General features: G+C 40.3%; 2 protein-coding genes across 2 annotated transcripts; one reads left to right on the top strand and one right to left on the bottom strand.

Annotated features, from left to right (window-relative positions):
- Window positions 1-7,668: 7,668 nt before the first annotated feature.
- LOC146558609 (uncharacterized) lies at window positions 7,669-8,908 on the top strand. Its single transcript, XM_085245901.1, has 3 exons — window positions 7,669-7,730; window positions 8,244-8,376; window positions 8,450-8,908. The coding sequence occupies exons 1-3, from the start codon at window positions 7,669-7,671 to the stop codon at window positions 8,906-8,908; spliced, it is 654 nt and encodes a 217-aa protein (XP_085102027.1).
- A 197-nt stretch (window positions 8,909-9,105) lies between these two features.
- Window positions 9,106-11,499, bottom strand: LOC146558608 (uncharacterized). Its single transcript, XM_085246852.1, has 2 exons — window positions 11,311-11,499; window positions 9,106-10,672 (listed from the first exon to the last, which is right to left on the bottom strand). The coding sequence occupies exons 1-2, from the start codon at window positions 11,487-11,489 to the stop codon at window positions 9,433-9,435; spliced, it is 1,419 nt and encodes a 472-aa protein (XP_085102978.1). The 5' UTR covers window positions 11,490-11,499; the 3' UTR covers window positions 9,106-9,432.
- Between the last annotated feature and the right edge of the window lie 3,513 nt (window positions 11,500-15,012).

The following is a 15,012-nucleotide window of genomic DNA, read 5'->3' as shown; positions in this document are numbered from 1 at the left end:
TCATTTATTTTTTGTGGTGCCCAAATTGATGCACCTGCTTGATTTTGTTTAAACAATTATTGCACACTTTCTGTAAATCCAGTAAACTTCTTTTCACTTCTCAAATATCATTGTGTGTGTCTCCTGTATGATATTTAACTGACATTTTTTATTGTAACAACCAACAATTTATACAGGAAAATAATGTCTATTAACAAGGTTGCCCAAACTTCTGCATCCCACTGTATTAGTATATTTTGTCATTAGTATAATATGAAATAAATTCTACATGTGTCAAGTTGTGTGCCAACATTTGCTGTGTAGTAGAACTGAGACATTAGTCATTATAAAAATTTATTTGAAATAATATTAAAAGTCTCAAACAGAAAAACATTAAACATAAATATATAAAATATAAGAATTTACAGAGAGACAGGAATAAAAAGGACCAGCTGCTCTCCAGAGCAGGAACAAGGCTGAGGAGGAAATGCTCCATTGGAGACTGGTGTGGCCTCTTCAGGGACTCCAGGATGGCCAGCTCCACCGCCGATGGACCGTCCTGGGACCCGTCCCTCATCTGCCTCGGAGCCGTCCTCCTCTGTGGGCCTGTAAAACAGCACAAAACACAAAGAAATGAGAAGGCTGCTACTAGATTTTAATTTCAACATTGAAAAAAAAAAAAAAAACAATAACAGGATATAATCAGATTGGTTGTAGATATTTAGTAAAGGTGATCACAAGGGAATCCCACCAACTAAAAAGGTATCAGTGCTTGCTGTACATATCTGTGGGTGCAGCAGCAGGAGCTCAGGGACTGGGGATGCTCTGCTGCAGAATCAGTTGGTTCTATCAATACAGTATTAAATGTTAACAGGTTGGATATAATAATCGTAGAGTAGACAGTGGTCCCTCATTTATTGCAGGGGTTCTCAGAATAACTAGCCCCTGGTCACAGTTCTCACAATTGATTCTCAAAGTGCAAACCTTTGTAGATTGCAAAACGTAAAAGTATTATTATGCCGCGGTTTGTCTTCATCTGCCCGCCACTTTCATGCGCCTTTTTCCCTCACGGTGCAGGTGTCTATTTCCGAATGAGGCTCATAGTTATGGGTGTTTTTGTGCTGTTTTTTCTATTGGACGCGATGGTTATCAAAACCAAACGTGATAAATTTGGCAAGCGCAGGAGATTTGTCAATCAGGCTGCAGAATGCAATGCTGTACTGTGCAATAAAAAATCAGCGAAAAAGCAAAGCAGTGACGGATGAACAGCGGGACCACTGTGTGCTGTTTATTAATAAACAATAAAATATATTCCTAAATGATAACATGCATAAAAGCAGAACGGTATTTGTACGTCAGTGGGAAAATAGCGGTGGCTTGCTAGCTTTTGTGCGCCTTCCCCGGGTCAGTGAAAACTTTCAAAAGAGAAATGAATGAACTTACCAGGTTGCCCGATCTCTTCACATATCTTCCTCCAAGCTCGGTCCTTTTTATTCCTGTCTCGGTACTGAAAGCAGCTGGTGTTGTACAGCTCCGAGTTGTTTGCTACCGCATTGATTAGCCTTCCCCTCCATTGAAGTATGAAAGGCTTTGGCTGGATCTGCCCCTTTGACCTAGGTAACAGCCACGTCACCAGGCTCCTGATTGGTTGTCGCGGCGCGATTTGACGCTGGAGTTCAGATTTTTCCAACTCGAGCGGTAGACGCGAAACGCGCATATGCACAAAATGCAACACAAAAACTCACGCGCGTGGTTTTATTCGCGAGTCAGACGCGCTACACTGACGCGCGTTTCACGCGTTTTCGCGTTTTCGCGACGCAAATCTGCTTCCGAATTTTCGCGGGACCCGCAATCGCGCGTCATCGCGCCTTTCCATTGACTTTACATGTAAACCTGACGCTCTATTCGCGTCCATCGCGTTCGGTGTGAACACACCTAAGAGTAAACGCTACACTGATGCTAAGAGGGGGGCAAAACCTCCCCAGCTTGTGGTCGGTGACAGGGTGCGGATACGTAAGCCTTTCCGAGTGGGGAAGGGAGAGAGACAGTTCACTGATCCACTGTCAGTGCAGCAACAGACTGGACTGAGCACCTTCATCTTGAGTGATGGAAAGAGATGGAATGCAGCCGGTCTCTCACTCTGCCGAGCAGAGAATGCTGAGCCGTTGCAGGCTGGTGAAGAGGTTGAAAACAACACAAGAGAAACTCCTAATGTTCCTAACAGACTGAGACAGTTACCAGCTTGGACCAAGGATTACGTAATGAAATGAGTTTAAAAAAAAAGTGGGAAATAACACGCTTGAGCTGTTGGATGCTAATGTTAAGTTCCATACTGCTAGTTCTGAGGTCCAAGTATAATAGATGATTGATTTACTGTGATTTATTTGTGAAGTTTTGTGACTTAAGGTTGTTACGTTACTACAGTAACCTTAACTGTACAAGTATTCATTATAAAGGACGATTTAGGCACCATAACAAGATGGGTATAGACCACAGGTATAGTTCAAACACCCAGTAATGTTATAAGTGAAATAGGTTCAGCAAGCAGTATTGAAAATGCTGTCTGGTTGCAAGGTTTACTACTGATAATGTTATGTGCAAATAGTAATGTTACCATGCTAAGTAAGTAATACTGAGGTAGTAGAATTCTGTGAGAATGAGGAGAGATGTTATGTTTACATACACTGCTAAGATGGTGAAGGGTTGCTTTACAAGGGGGACTGAATATGAACATATACTCAGTTACCAGTAGGGGGCTCTGTGACTAATAGTGATAGAAGGATAGAAGAAGAGAAGGGTATTGTGATATGTTTTGGATGGCTAACTACTGCTGAATACACATTCCATTATAAACCAAGTCGTCTCCGTTCTTCTGTCGAAACACCACAGATATGTCCTTCAACTCACATATTAAACAAATACGTAAGACTGCTTTCTTCCATTTGCGCAACATCTCTAAAGTTAGAAATATCCTGTCTCAGAGTGACGCTGAAAAACTAGTTCATGCATTTATTCCTTCCAGGCTGGACTACTGCAATTCATTATTATCAGGATGTCCAAAAAACTCGCTGAAAAGTCTTTAGTTAATCCAAAATGCTGCAGCAAGAGTATTGACAGGGACTAGAAAGAGAGAGCATATTTCTCCTGTTTTGGCTTCCCTTCACTGGCTTCCTGTTAAATCCAGAATTGAATTCAAAATCCTGCTCCTCACATACAAGGTCTTAAATAATCAGGCCCCATCTTATCTTAATGACCTTGTAGTACCAAATCACCCTATTAGAGCACTTTGCTCTCGCACTGCAGGCCTACTTGTTGATCCTAGGGCAGGGGTCGGCAACCTGCGGCTCTTTAGTCCTTATAGTGGTTTGGGAAAATAAATTAGAAGTATTTAGCTGAAGTGTATTTTATTTATGTTAGTTCTTTTTTAAAAAACAAACCAAACTTGTAGTTCTAAATTGGAAGATTGTGATATTGAAATATAAAAATAAAATTATATTTTATTATTTTTTCATTGCTCAAAATAAGCGTCACGCACGTGGAAGCCAGTATACCAGCCGAAACGCCGTGCATTTATTGAGTCTTTCAACCCCAGGTAGGCCAATTATGGATCTTCGGAGCCACATTATGTCCGCAGGTATTCTCCAACATGAACTATGTTAAAAACAAACACCGCTCACGCCTCACAGATGACAGCTTACAGTCCTGCATTAAGATGAAAGTGACTTCGTACAGCCCCGATTTGCAGACGATGTGTGCACATCGAGGTTCAGGAGCAGAAGTCCCATTGTAAACATATCACGGCAGACCCTACGATGTTTGCATGAACATGCTTTTCAGCATCTCTTTATTGACCACTTTTCACACACGGTTGCTGTACGCATGCAGCCGGCTGTAGCTTTTCAGCTCACAGCCAGACATATACCAACAACAGCATAGATAGCACAGACGTTAAGGCGGGGAGGCGTGATTGCGGGTGCCACTCAGGTGCGTCCGCCTCACCTGCAGCGTCACTGCAGACGACGCCCCGCTACACACATTAACCTGGTATAATACATATTTAGGCAGAATTTTGCAAATATCTGTTTTTCATTTTTTAGCAGCATAGTGCTTTTTTCCCCAATTATTTTTAAAAGTCAGGTCAAGGCTCCAAAAGCCCAAAGGCGATATAAGGGTGGCGTTTCTGTTTGCTACATGGATCATTTTAGTTCAGGTTGGTGTCTGTCCTTTTGTTATATTTCTTTAAGAGTTCAAAATGTGTTAATTACATAAATAAAATGTAATTTTCTCTGTAGCACTTCATGGATTTTATAAGCAACACACCTTAGTTGTTCACACAAAGCATAAAGGTAAAAAACAATATATACAGTGTTATCTTCATTTTAGATGTCAAAAAGGATTTGCAGCTCCCAGTGTTTTCTTTTGCATGGAAACCAGGTCCAAATGGCTCTTTGGGTCTTAAAGGTTGCTGACCCCTGTCTTGGGGTATTTAAAAGTAGAATGGGAGGGAGAGCCTTCAGTTTTCTGTGGAACGAGCTTCCTGTTTGGATTCGGGAGACAGACACTATCTCTACTTTCAATATTAGGCTTAAAACTTTCCTTTTTGCTAAAGCATATAGTTAGGGCTGGACCAGATGACCCTGGATCCTCCCTTAGTTATGCTGCACTAGACGTAGGCTGCCGGGGATTCCCATGACGCATTGAGTTTTTCCTTTCCAATCACCTTTCTCACTCACTATGAGTTAATAGACCTCTCTGCATTGAATCATATCTGTTATTAATCTCTGTCTCTCTTCCACACCATGTCTTTCATCCTGTTTTCCTTCTCTCACCCCAACCGGTCGCAGCAGATGGCCGCCCTTCCCTGAGGCTGGTTCAGCTGGAGGTTTCTTCCTGTTAAAAGGGATTTTTTCCATCCCACTGTCGCCAAAGTGCTTGCTCATGGGGGTCATATGATTGTTGGGTTTTTCTCTGTATCTACTGTACAATATAAAGCGCATTGAGGCGACTTTTGTTGTGATTTGGCGCTATATAAATAAAATTGAACTGAATTGAATATTCTGGAGAAATATTTTGGACCTGGCATGTAAGTAGGCTGAGGTGTTTAAATGCTACACTTCCACCAGTAGCCTTAAGTAATGATAAGGCAGAATGGATCCACACTTTTGTATTGTTTACACCAAATCTGACTCCTTAGTTCAGAGGAGTGTCACCCAGTGTGGTCTTCTGTTGCTGTACAGATGATAAATGATCTTATTCTTATATAGCGCTTTTCTACTCTCCCAGAATACTCAAAGCACTGTATACAACATGCCTCATTCACCCATCTACGTCTAAACACAAGTGCAAACTAACACTTCATACACATTCACACTCCGATGAACGCGTGGGTTAGTATGTTGCTCAAGGATATTTGACATGCAGACCGGGGAAGCCAAGGATCGAACCACCAACCTTCCAATTAGTAGGTGATCTGTAGGTGATCGGATGACCACCTGAGCCACAGATGTTCTTCTTGATGTAATCAGATTAGAAAATGGTCAAAACATCTTCCCAAAGGGCACATCCATGTTTCTTTCTCTTTTTACTCTCATAAGTGTTGTGAAAATTTGGACTGATTCCCCAGCTACTCCAGTCTTTTTAATGGAAGTATCTTTGAACAACACAATAAACCATGAGTTTTGCTCAATGACTCCACAATAGTATGAGTGTCTGTGTAAATGTTAGACAACACACAGATACAGAAAAAAGTGCTAAATGTATGTGTGGTTGGGTGAATAGGGCTTCAAAGGATAGAGCCTTTCTGAGTACTAGTCCATTTACCATATAAAAATAATCTGTAAACACAGAAATTTGAATTTTTATATTTAACAATTCAGAGTTCAATTCATATTAATAATAACGTATACTTTATTAATCCCGTAGGAAATGAGCCCTCTGCATTTAACCCATTCACTCAGTGAAGCAGTGGGCAGCCACCAATCCAGCGCTAGGGGAGCAGTGTGCAGAGACTGTAGCTTGTCCAAGGGTACCTCAACAATTTGGCTTTTTTTAAAAATATGTTTACACATTCAAGGAGTTTTTCCATATTTATTATATATAACAAATAATGTTTTTAGAACAACAGCAATAATATAAAAAATAGAAGCCTCTGAGTCATTATGAAACACAAAACTCTATATGCTCTTTGAATAGATTTGACCACACAGTAGTTAATTATTTTATCTATTTGAGTTATTTACAAATATTGTTTCCCAAAACAATTAACAAAAAAAACATAATATTATGTGTATTCGAAATAACTTTAATTAAAAATGAAACACTGATATAATATAATATCATCAAATCAGTAATACACAAATGATAATATAAATATTGTGTAATTGTTCTTTTTGTATGCTTTTGTAATGTCCACCCACTTTCTCGCTACCTCCATGCACTTGTATTTTTAGTTAATTATTAGACAAAAGGAAAACATAGAAAAATAGTTATAGATACATATAGACTGATATAAATGGGGTGTTTTGTATATGTTTTTAGATACTAGAATATAAAAGTGATTACATAGCTCATTAATCGGGAAATTTGTCAGCATTATTGACCTACTTGCGGTTTCGCTTAGCCCAAAGAGGCTCTTTGTCTCTGCCTTAGCTCATTGTAATTCATTTTAAATGATCAGCTTTATATTCATTTAAGCCAGTTCAATACCATTCAAGTCTCTCCTTTAATAATATATGGTCACAGCAATAACCAGGACCGAGGCACCCTATGCTGGCTATATGCTGGCTATTTCACTGATCTGAACAGACCAATGTTGTGATAATGATTTAATCAATTTGCCCCAAGGCCCCTCAGGCCAGCAGAATAAAGCAGAATTACTGTTTCAATATCACACACCCTGCTGCTGCTGGTACATCTTCTGTATATCTTAGATGATATGTAAGCAGCTTTTTTTAAATTTATTTTTAAACTTTTGTGCTACTTTCTATGAACCAACCTTTCTTCACACAGTAAGCTATCCGGTTGTTCAGTCAGACGTCACGGATGACGTTGCAGGTATTTCCGGGTCTAAGTGCTCCTCAAGAAACAACGATGGTGGAGCCAGTGACTTTGTTCACGATTATCTCCTTCTTTAGCGAAGTACCAATTAGGGTTAAAAAGGGTCTTAATTCCTTCAACTCTAGTAAAGTGGTCAGTGTAACCGTTCTCCCAGGCGGAATTATAAAGGGAAGTGTCCAGGCATCCATGAAAAAGAAGATTTACAATGTTGAGGTGAGCTAGGAGTAAGCTAGCTAGCCGACGATTAAACATGAGATATTCTGTATTCTGATGTATTTCATAAAGCACACACACGTACAGCAATGCTATAACAGTGGAAGTAAACGAAGATGAAAATCTACATAACATGGAGGTTTTGGAGAGTTAGTAATGTTAGCCTAGTACCAGTTATATTAGCCTAGTTAACCTAGTACCAGTACACAGAGCAGCGCTGCAAGTGTTTGTTAGAATGTTTAGGGTAAGCATTAACTTTCTTTCAATGTAGGTGCATGTTGAGGGTCAGTCAGTCAGGTTCAGCTCCTGTGAGTGCCCGATTGGCAATGATAAGTGCCATCATATGGCGGCATTGTTGATTTGGGTGGAGAAGAATGTGTCTCGCACTGACGTGGAATGTGTGTGGAAGAGGGTAAAATCATGCAAAGCAGAAGAAATTACTGCCAAGAGAGTGTCTGTGATGACACCCTCAACAACACAAGGTCAGTTATTTATTTAAAATTTGTCCTTTGAATTAATTATAATAATTATTTTCTTAACTTTTTAAAAAGCATTATGTTTTATATGCTAAAATTATTATTTATACAGATTACTAAAAGTTTTTTTTTTTCAGCTGGAATCGAAAGACCTGTCTCCCAGGAGGACAAGGAATGGGCAGTGGCATCCCTATCGAAATTGCAACGTTTTACTGGGATGGGTTGGATTTTGAGTCCTGAATGCTCTCAGGTACTTTGATATTTACTTTAACATGTGGTATAAATTGTACATGTATGTAAACTCTTGTAAACTACATACAGCAGACTGTTTGCTTCCACTGTCCCCACTTTATTTTTTACATGTATTTTATATACTCTGTACCTGACTTTGTCTATTCTGTGGTCAAAATTTCTTGGTTCCACCTTAAAAAAAGAAAGTGCTTTGAAATTTATTCTGTTAAGTGTTAAGTAGGAAATTTTAGTTAACTGTGTCTCTTAATTTGTGTTTCTTTATAAAAGGTCAGCATATCGCAAGAAGAGAATCACAGCCAGCAACTTCGGTTTGGTCCTGAGTGCAGTCCAGCGGCGCTCATACCCCCCTTCCTTATTTAAGACTCTGCTTGGACAGTACAACCTGACAGAAGGATCTAAAGTAAGTTGTTAGTAAAAAGGGTCTGTGCATCTAAGAATTCCTTTATGACTAAGTTGTATTTTCATCCCCAAAGGCATGTGATTGGGGGATCCTTCATGAGCCAAAGGCCAAGCAGTTGTACACTGACTGTACTGGTGCAGCTATCAAGGAGAGGGGACTGTTTTTATCTAACAGTGGCCTGCTTGGTGGTTCTCCAGATGGGACTGTCTCTAATGAGTGCATCATTGAGGTGAAATGCCCATGGTCAGCCAGAGCCAAAACTGTATTGGAGGCTGCAGAAAGTAAGGACTTTTTCCTACAGCTGGATGAGGCAAGTGGTTCCCTGGTATTAAAAAAGAATCACAACTACTGGCATCAGATCCAGGGCAACCTCTATCTCACAGGGGCGAAAAGCTGTCACTTTATTGTTTGGACTCCATGTGACTTTTTCATCTTGCATGTGGATAGAGAACAAACTTGGGCTGTTAACATTGAAGCGTTGGAAACGTTCTACCGGGAAGTTTTTTTACCCCATATTTTATCGCAGCTTTGAATTCATATCAGCATGAGTAATTTATCAGTCCAAATGTTTATAGTTAATTTTAAAACTATTTGGAAATTGTACATTTTTTGTCATTGTAACTTTGTAAATATATTCAGATAAATTCTTAAATTATATTAATTTTTGATTTGAAAAAATAAAATGTTTTGGACAAACTGTTCCTGAAAATAAAGAGTAACACATGTATCTGGTATTCTTCATTTTAATTGAAAATGCATAGCAAGAAAACTAGGCAGTAATCAGGAAGCTGGAATGGAATGAAAAATGTAACAAGCCATTGATAAAAACAGAGTAAAACATTATACGAATCACAAATGAGACCATTCTCAATTTGAAACTATGCAACTAAGTTGTTTTTATGTTGTAACATCCTGAGTATACACACAAAACAATCCAGAACACTTAGGAGTTATAAATAATAAAAGTAAACTTATTCAACAGTTGTATTTTCTGGTCCACAAGTAGTTAGAAAATGACACAATGTACTTTTACCTCTGAACTCTCACAGGTATAATTTATTCAATTTCACGGAGAATAGGTGTTTGTAAATTTGTAAGACACACACATGCTTTCAAGATCTTATTAATATTTTTTTTTAACTGATGTGGGATGTGATGCAAAATTGAGAAAAGTTTCAGTCTTTGAATGGAACGCTCTACATGTATTCTTGCACAGGAAATCTTCCTGTTGTTGTTCACTTCCTCCTGTGTGAATTGTCCGTTGGTGAGGAAGGACGGAATGTTCAGTGAGACCCCTTCTGGTAGGATGTCCCGAATTGTGAAGCCCTTATCTGCAATGACCATGTCACCTGGTTGTAGATGTTGCAGTACTCCACAGTCAGCTGTTATGGCCTTATCTGAGGCACTTCCACCGTACAAGTTGCTTACAAAGGTTATTACACCATTAGGAGCCACACCAATTAGAGCCTTTAGTGTGGTCCGTCCTTTGTACTGGCTGTACAAATGACTTTGTGTGTCAAGTCTCTCTGTGTTACAAACAGAAACTTCCGTGCAGTCAAGCACAATCCTGCAGTTAGGAAATGGTTGGAAGCAATCTGGCAGCGATGTTTGATTCTTGGCTCTCGAGGGAATGTTGTTTTCCAGCATGCCAACATACAAAATGTCATGCAGTGCACTAACAATTGTTGTAAAAATATTAGTTACTGTGCCTCTGCTGCAGTTAAACCTTATTGAAAGGTCTTCATGACCAAAATTAAGTTTGAGCTTGATCAGGGTTAGAAATAACTGGTCAATTAGGGGCATCATTTGGACAGTCCAATCAGAATGATATTTAAGATCAAATCTGGAAAGAAGCGCTTCTAAAAACAGGACAGAAGCAGCATCGGGCAATCCAGTATAGTACTGGACCCTTTCAGGATTGTCAGATATTTGACTGAATGAGAAAGTCTGCTTCTGCTTCTCTACTTGTTTTTTAAGTTTTTCATTCTCTATTCTTAGCATGTCATTCTGAATCTCTAGCACCAGAAGACTTTGGGAAGAACTTGTGGAACTTACAGTATCTGTCTGTGTAGCTGCATTGTTGGAATGATGTGGCTCATCTGATATTTCACTTTGATTTTCACCAATAGCTGGGACCTGCTCTTTTTTCTTCTTTTTTCTAACAGGGTTGTGGTCATCTGGGAACTGAAAAGACTTCCCGTCGTTCCATGCAAATCTTGTTGGCCCCTCAGCTTTTCCTTGAGGGAAGTGCCAACTGCAGACTCTTGAGTTGCAGTTTGGGGTGAAGTTTTCACGTCTGTGGAAGTGTTTAAAAAGACAGAGAGAAATTTCAGATCATACGCTAGCCCTCCATTAGTTATGATTAATACAAAAAAAAAAAAATAGAGATAAATAATAGAGAGAAGCTTCTTTCATCCAGATGAGAGAAGCTTCAAGAAACTTAAAACTTAAAGAAGTCCAGATGCTTTTCTTACACATCGTTGTACTAATTTGCTTTTAAGCTTACCAGAAAGATAAGTACTGGCAACCTTTGCTAGCTATTTGTTGGTTAGGTCTTTATTTTGGTAATTAACTGGCACATAGGCTGGGGATTGTAATGTATTTTCTTACATAGACATCGCTTTTTGGACGTAATTTTTATTCCTCTGAGCGTCGAAAGCTAACTAAGGTTCATATATATAGCGAAGTGACCCTTAGCTCTCAATCTTTGCTTGGAGAAATAAAAATGACTTCAAAAATGCAACAACGTCTTTGTATTAAAAAAAAACACAATAAAATCCATTGTCTATATAAGTACAATTACTGGTAAAAGCCAGTTTGTCTTTTAGTAGCGGGTTTTAATTGTTCATCACTAGCTATATTAGCTAACTAAAGTAAGAGCCCACTAGCTCTTATCTTACAAATTTATTCATTCACTTACGAGTTGTAACATACCTTATCAACTTCAGCCACTTCCTCTTCTCTCTCTTTTCACAAGGAAACCGGTAAAATGACAGATTAGACTGTTGTTTTGAGCCAGATTGGTTAAAACAACCAGGAACACAGCATTGTGTCATATTGAACACAGGAGCGTTTAGACCCGGAAGTAGGATTCGTCGGATTCGTCGCGTCATCACTGAACAACCGGATGATTGTGGATACCTGCTAATGAAGGAGTCTGATTACCACCAGAGGGGTGAACTGTTGTGCACACTACAGTTAAATACAGTTCAACCACAGACTGCATATAAGGTGCAAGGATAAGTGTCCGAGTGCGAAATGCGACCAAACCAAAGACATGTCCACCGTTGCCAAATGGAGAAAAAAACCCCACAAAGAGCAAGAAACAGAAAATACCCTGGCCATGACAGATACCTTGTGTACTGTTAGGGTTGAAAATGTTTGATTTCTCTTACTAAAATAAGTGGTTATAATCATTTTCATACATTTACTGCAAATGTGCTCATAATGAGTTGGCACTCAGTCTTCTGAAGGTTATAAGCTTCGTTCAGCGTGACTGTCCGGACTGATATATTGTAAGAAATGACTTAGAGTGCAGAGGGGTAATTGCAAACACGCTTACACACATAGATAATAATTAGAATAAGTCTCTGGGTCAGAGAGTTCCGAATATGATATTCTAAACCAACTTTGAATCACTAGAAGAACAATGGATAATAACATAAGATTATCAAGGCTAGGCAGAGGGGAGTTTTGCTTTTCTGTCTCTTACAGAGGAGGGAGCGAATACCAGATGAGGTCATGGAGATAGGAGGATCCTTCGGAGCAGACACCAAGACTGCCACGTCTGTGCGGGAAGAAGATAGCTGTTATAATCTGTTTTTCTCTCACTATATAATGTTGTACAGCCCACTTGAGGGTCATCCTTTTTGTGAAACATGCTGCAGGTTCACATAGAGGTCCACAGCGCTGTGTAAACTTGTAATTTCAACTGCCAAAAGCAAATACATTTTTAAAAGACAAACCTGTCTTCTGAGATTCCTTCCAAAAATTCTGAACATAACAGTATCCACAGACTCTCACAGCACTGTAAACCCAAAGAAGTTAGCAAAAGTTTGAAAAAATTTATGCAGCCAAGATCCTTAAGTTTTTGAAGTTGATGAACTTAAAAGCTAAAACCTATAAGAACGTCAATATTTTGATTAGATTACAATTTGATTACAAAGACTGGGCACGTTGAGTCACACGTCCTAGCCTCCTGGCCTTAACACAAACTATGTGAAAGTGATATGTTTTTTTTTTTATTTATTATTAGTTTTATTTGATTTTTTAAAAGTTTTTTTAAATAAAAATCTAGAAATGGGGAAAACAAATAGAAACGCACAATGTATCGCCAACTGCTGCCTCAACTTGACCGGTAAGAGTCAAAACAAAGCAAACACACTTAAACACCCAAAACACACAAAAAAAATACAGATACTGTTGTAAAGACCCACCTTTTAGCACATCCCAGCACACCCACTCACTTCACCAGATGCACCTTGTTTAGTTCTCTCACCTTTGATTGGGTGTGGTGCTTGTCCTTAATTGCACTCACCTGTCACACATTATATAAGGACTGCATTCACTTTTGGCTCACTCTTTCTTCACTCCCACACGGGGCGGCAGCAGAGGTGAGGTTCTTTTTTGGGTTTTTTATTTTATGTATTGTTTAAGGTAATGAGTAACTTAAATCTCTGTTTTCTTTCAGCATTGGCAGTCCATGTGTGTCTTTCCTTCCTTCCTTCTTTGCTTTATTGATTTGAGAATAAAGGGAGAACCCTGTGAATGATTAGATGACTGCTTATTCTTATTCTAATCGGATGAGCCCATGATGCTGATTACTTAAACCCTGAGCCTTCCTTCCTTCATAACAGATACAAAAATCAACAATCTTCCTATAGTGTATGTGGATGGCTATTAACATCTTTGTGGTGACCAAAAATTTGAATTTACTATAGTTGTGGAGACCAGCAGCCCTTGTGGGGACCAAAATCCTGGTCCCCACGAGTTTGAAGGCATTTTTGAGTCTCAAAATGTGGTTTTAGTGTCGGGGTTGCAATCTGGTTATGGTTAGGATTAACGTAAGGGTCAGGGTTAGGCACAAAGAGAACCAGGACAACCATGCCGTCCGCAGCTTCTATGAGTACTAAAGACGTGAGGCCACACATCTCAGTGACATGTGCGTGCCCATGCCAGCAGGACAAGAAGGGAGCCCTCATATGGGTGACCCTTTGTGTGAGTAAGGTGTTGTATGAGGGAGAGGGCAGGGACCGGTAAGACCGGAAGGTAGAGGACTACCCCCAGAAGGACAGATCCGGCCAACGACTGGCTCAGGAGCATCCCCATTCCTCACACCCTGCCATGGGGCACTCATGATACTCATGACAGATTCCCCCCTCAAGGGTTGCCTCTTGGCGACAGATCACACTGACCTGTGAGGAGATTAGCCAAGGGTCAGGAATGAAGGATTGTACACTCATCCCCCCTCCCCCTCCAAACGCCTTCTATGCTTATTCCTCTCCGATGCTGACGGTGGATCAAGGAGACCAGCGCTTATGCTGCAGGCCCGGATGCACCCTTTACCCGTCCCTGTTGCTTGTCATGTGTTTCTTTGGTGTATTAAGAGTTTTTTCATGTGCTATGTGCAGAGGTGTTTTTTTCTGTTCTTAAACTGATCTCCCTGGGGGGGAGGAGTTATTTTTTTCTCCTTATCTTTGCTCATGTTGTGATTTTTCCATGTTATACCCCTCTGACCTGTCTTTCCCATGTGATGTTTGTGTAATGAATGTATGGTCGGAAGGGTAAGACAGCGCTGGCACAGCTGGCAGCCTTAACCCAATTTCCCTCGGGATGAATAAAGTATGATCAATCAATCAACTATATGAGACTGCTGTTTATTGATTACAATACAACGTTTAACACAATAGTGTTGAAACTTCTGCAATCCGGCAGAAGGTTCCGCACCATCCAGGCAAGGACAGAGAGACTCAAGAGGGGCTTCTATCCCCAAGCCATCCGCATGGGTGCTGGAACACGCTGGTGGGGAACGCCGGTGGGGGTTCCCCACCAGCGTGTTCCAGTGTCGGCTGGGACCAAATCTGAGTTTCCAGATTCTCAATCACCTGCATCCTGCGCTCGATCTGGTTTCTGTGCTACCTCTGTGTGACCAGCTCGGCCACCATTTGGGCCAGCTCCTTCCCTGGCTGGTCCCGTCATGGTTCCGCCATTGTGCCTCTGGGGTTTCGGTACCAATGTGGCAGTAAGGATGGAACAGACCACAATTCAATGCTTTTTAACATCTTTATTCCAGGTTGCTTGTTCAAACACTCCTGGCTGCAGCTTTCCAGCTTGCAGCCACATGTACACAACAACGACAACAACAACATTCAGGATCTTGGGTCCGTTCTTCGTACCTCGCTAAGTAAGTTAGCTGGATTTGATTGACGATTTCGCGTGATCTTGGATCGTTCGGTTCTCCGAAGCTCATCCGGGACTTGCTGTCATAGCAACAGATCCGTAAGCGTAAACCTGCTTGGGAGCAGGCTTACTTTATGTAAACAGGATTAGATCGCGGCCACTCTGGTATGTCCGCTTCATTTATACGAAAGCAACAGCGATATTCTTCCACTGTTTTTCCATAAATAAATATTATCA

Source organism: Mchenga conophoros, linkage group LG15 (genome assembly GCF_057382185.1).
Source record: "Mchenga conophoros isolate Kocher_MC1m ecotype Shallow Benthic linkage group LG15, M_conophoros_male_GT1.1, whole genome shotgun sequence".
NCBI classification, from domain to species: Eukaryota; Metazoa; Chordata; class Actinopteri; order Cichliformes; family Cichlidae; genus Mchenga; species Mchenga conophoros.
This window is presented reverse-complemented; position numbering and strand designations above follow the sequence as displayed.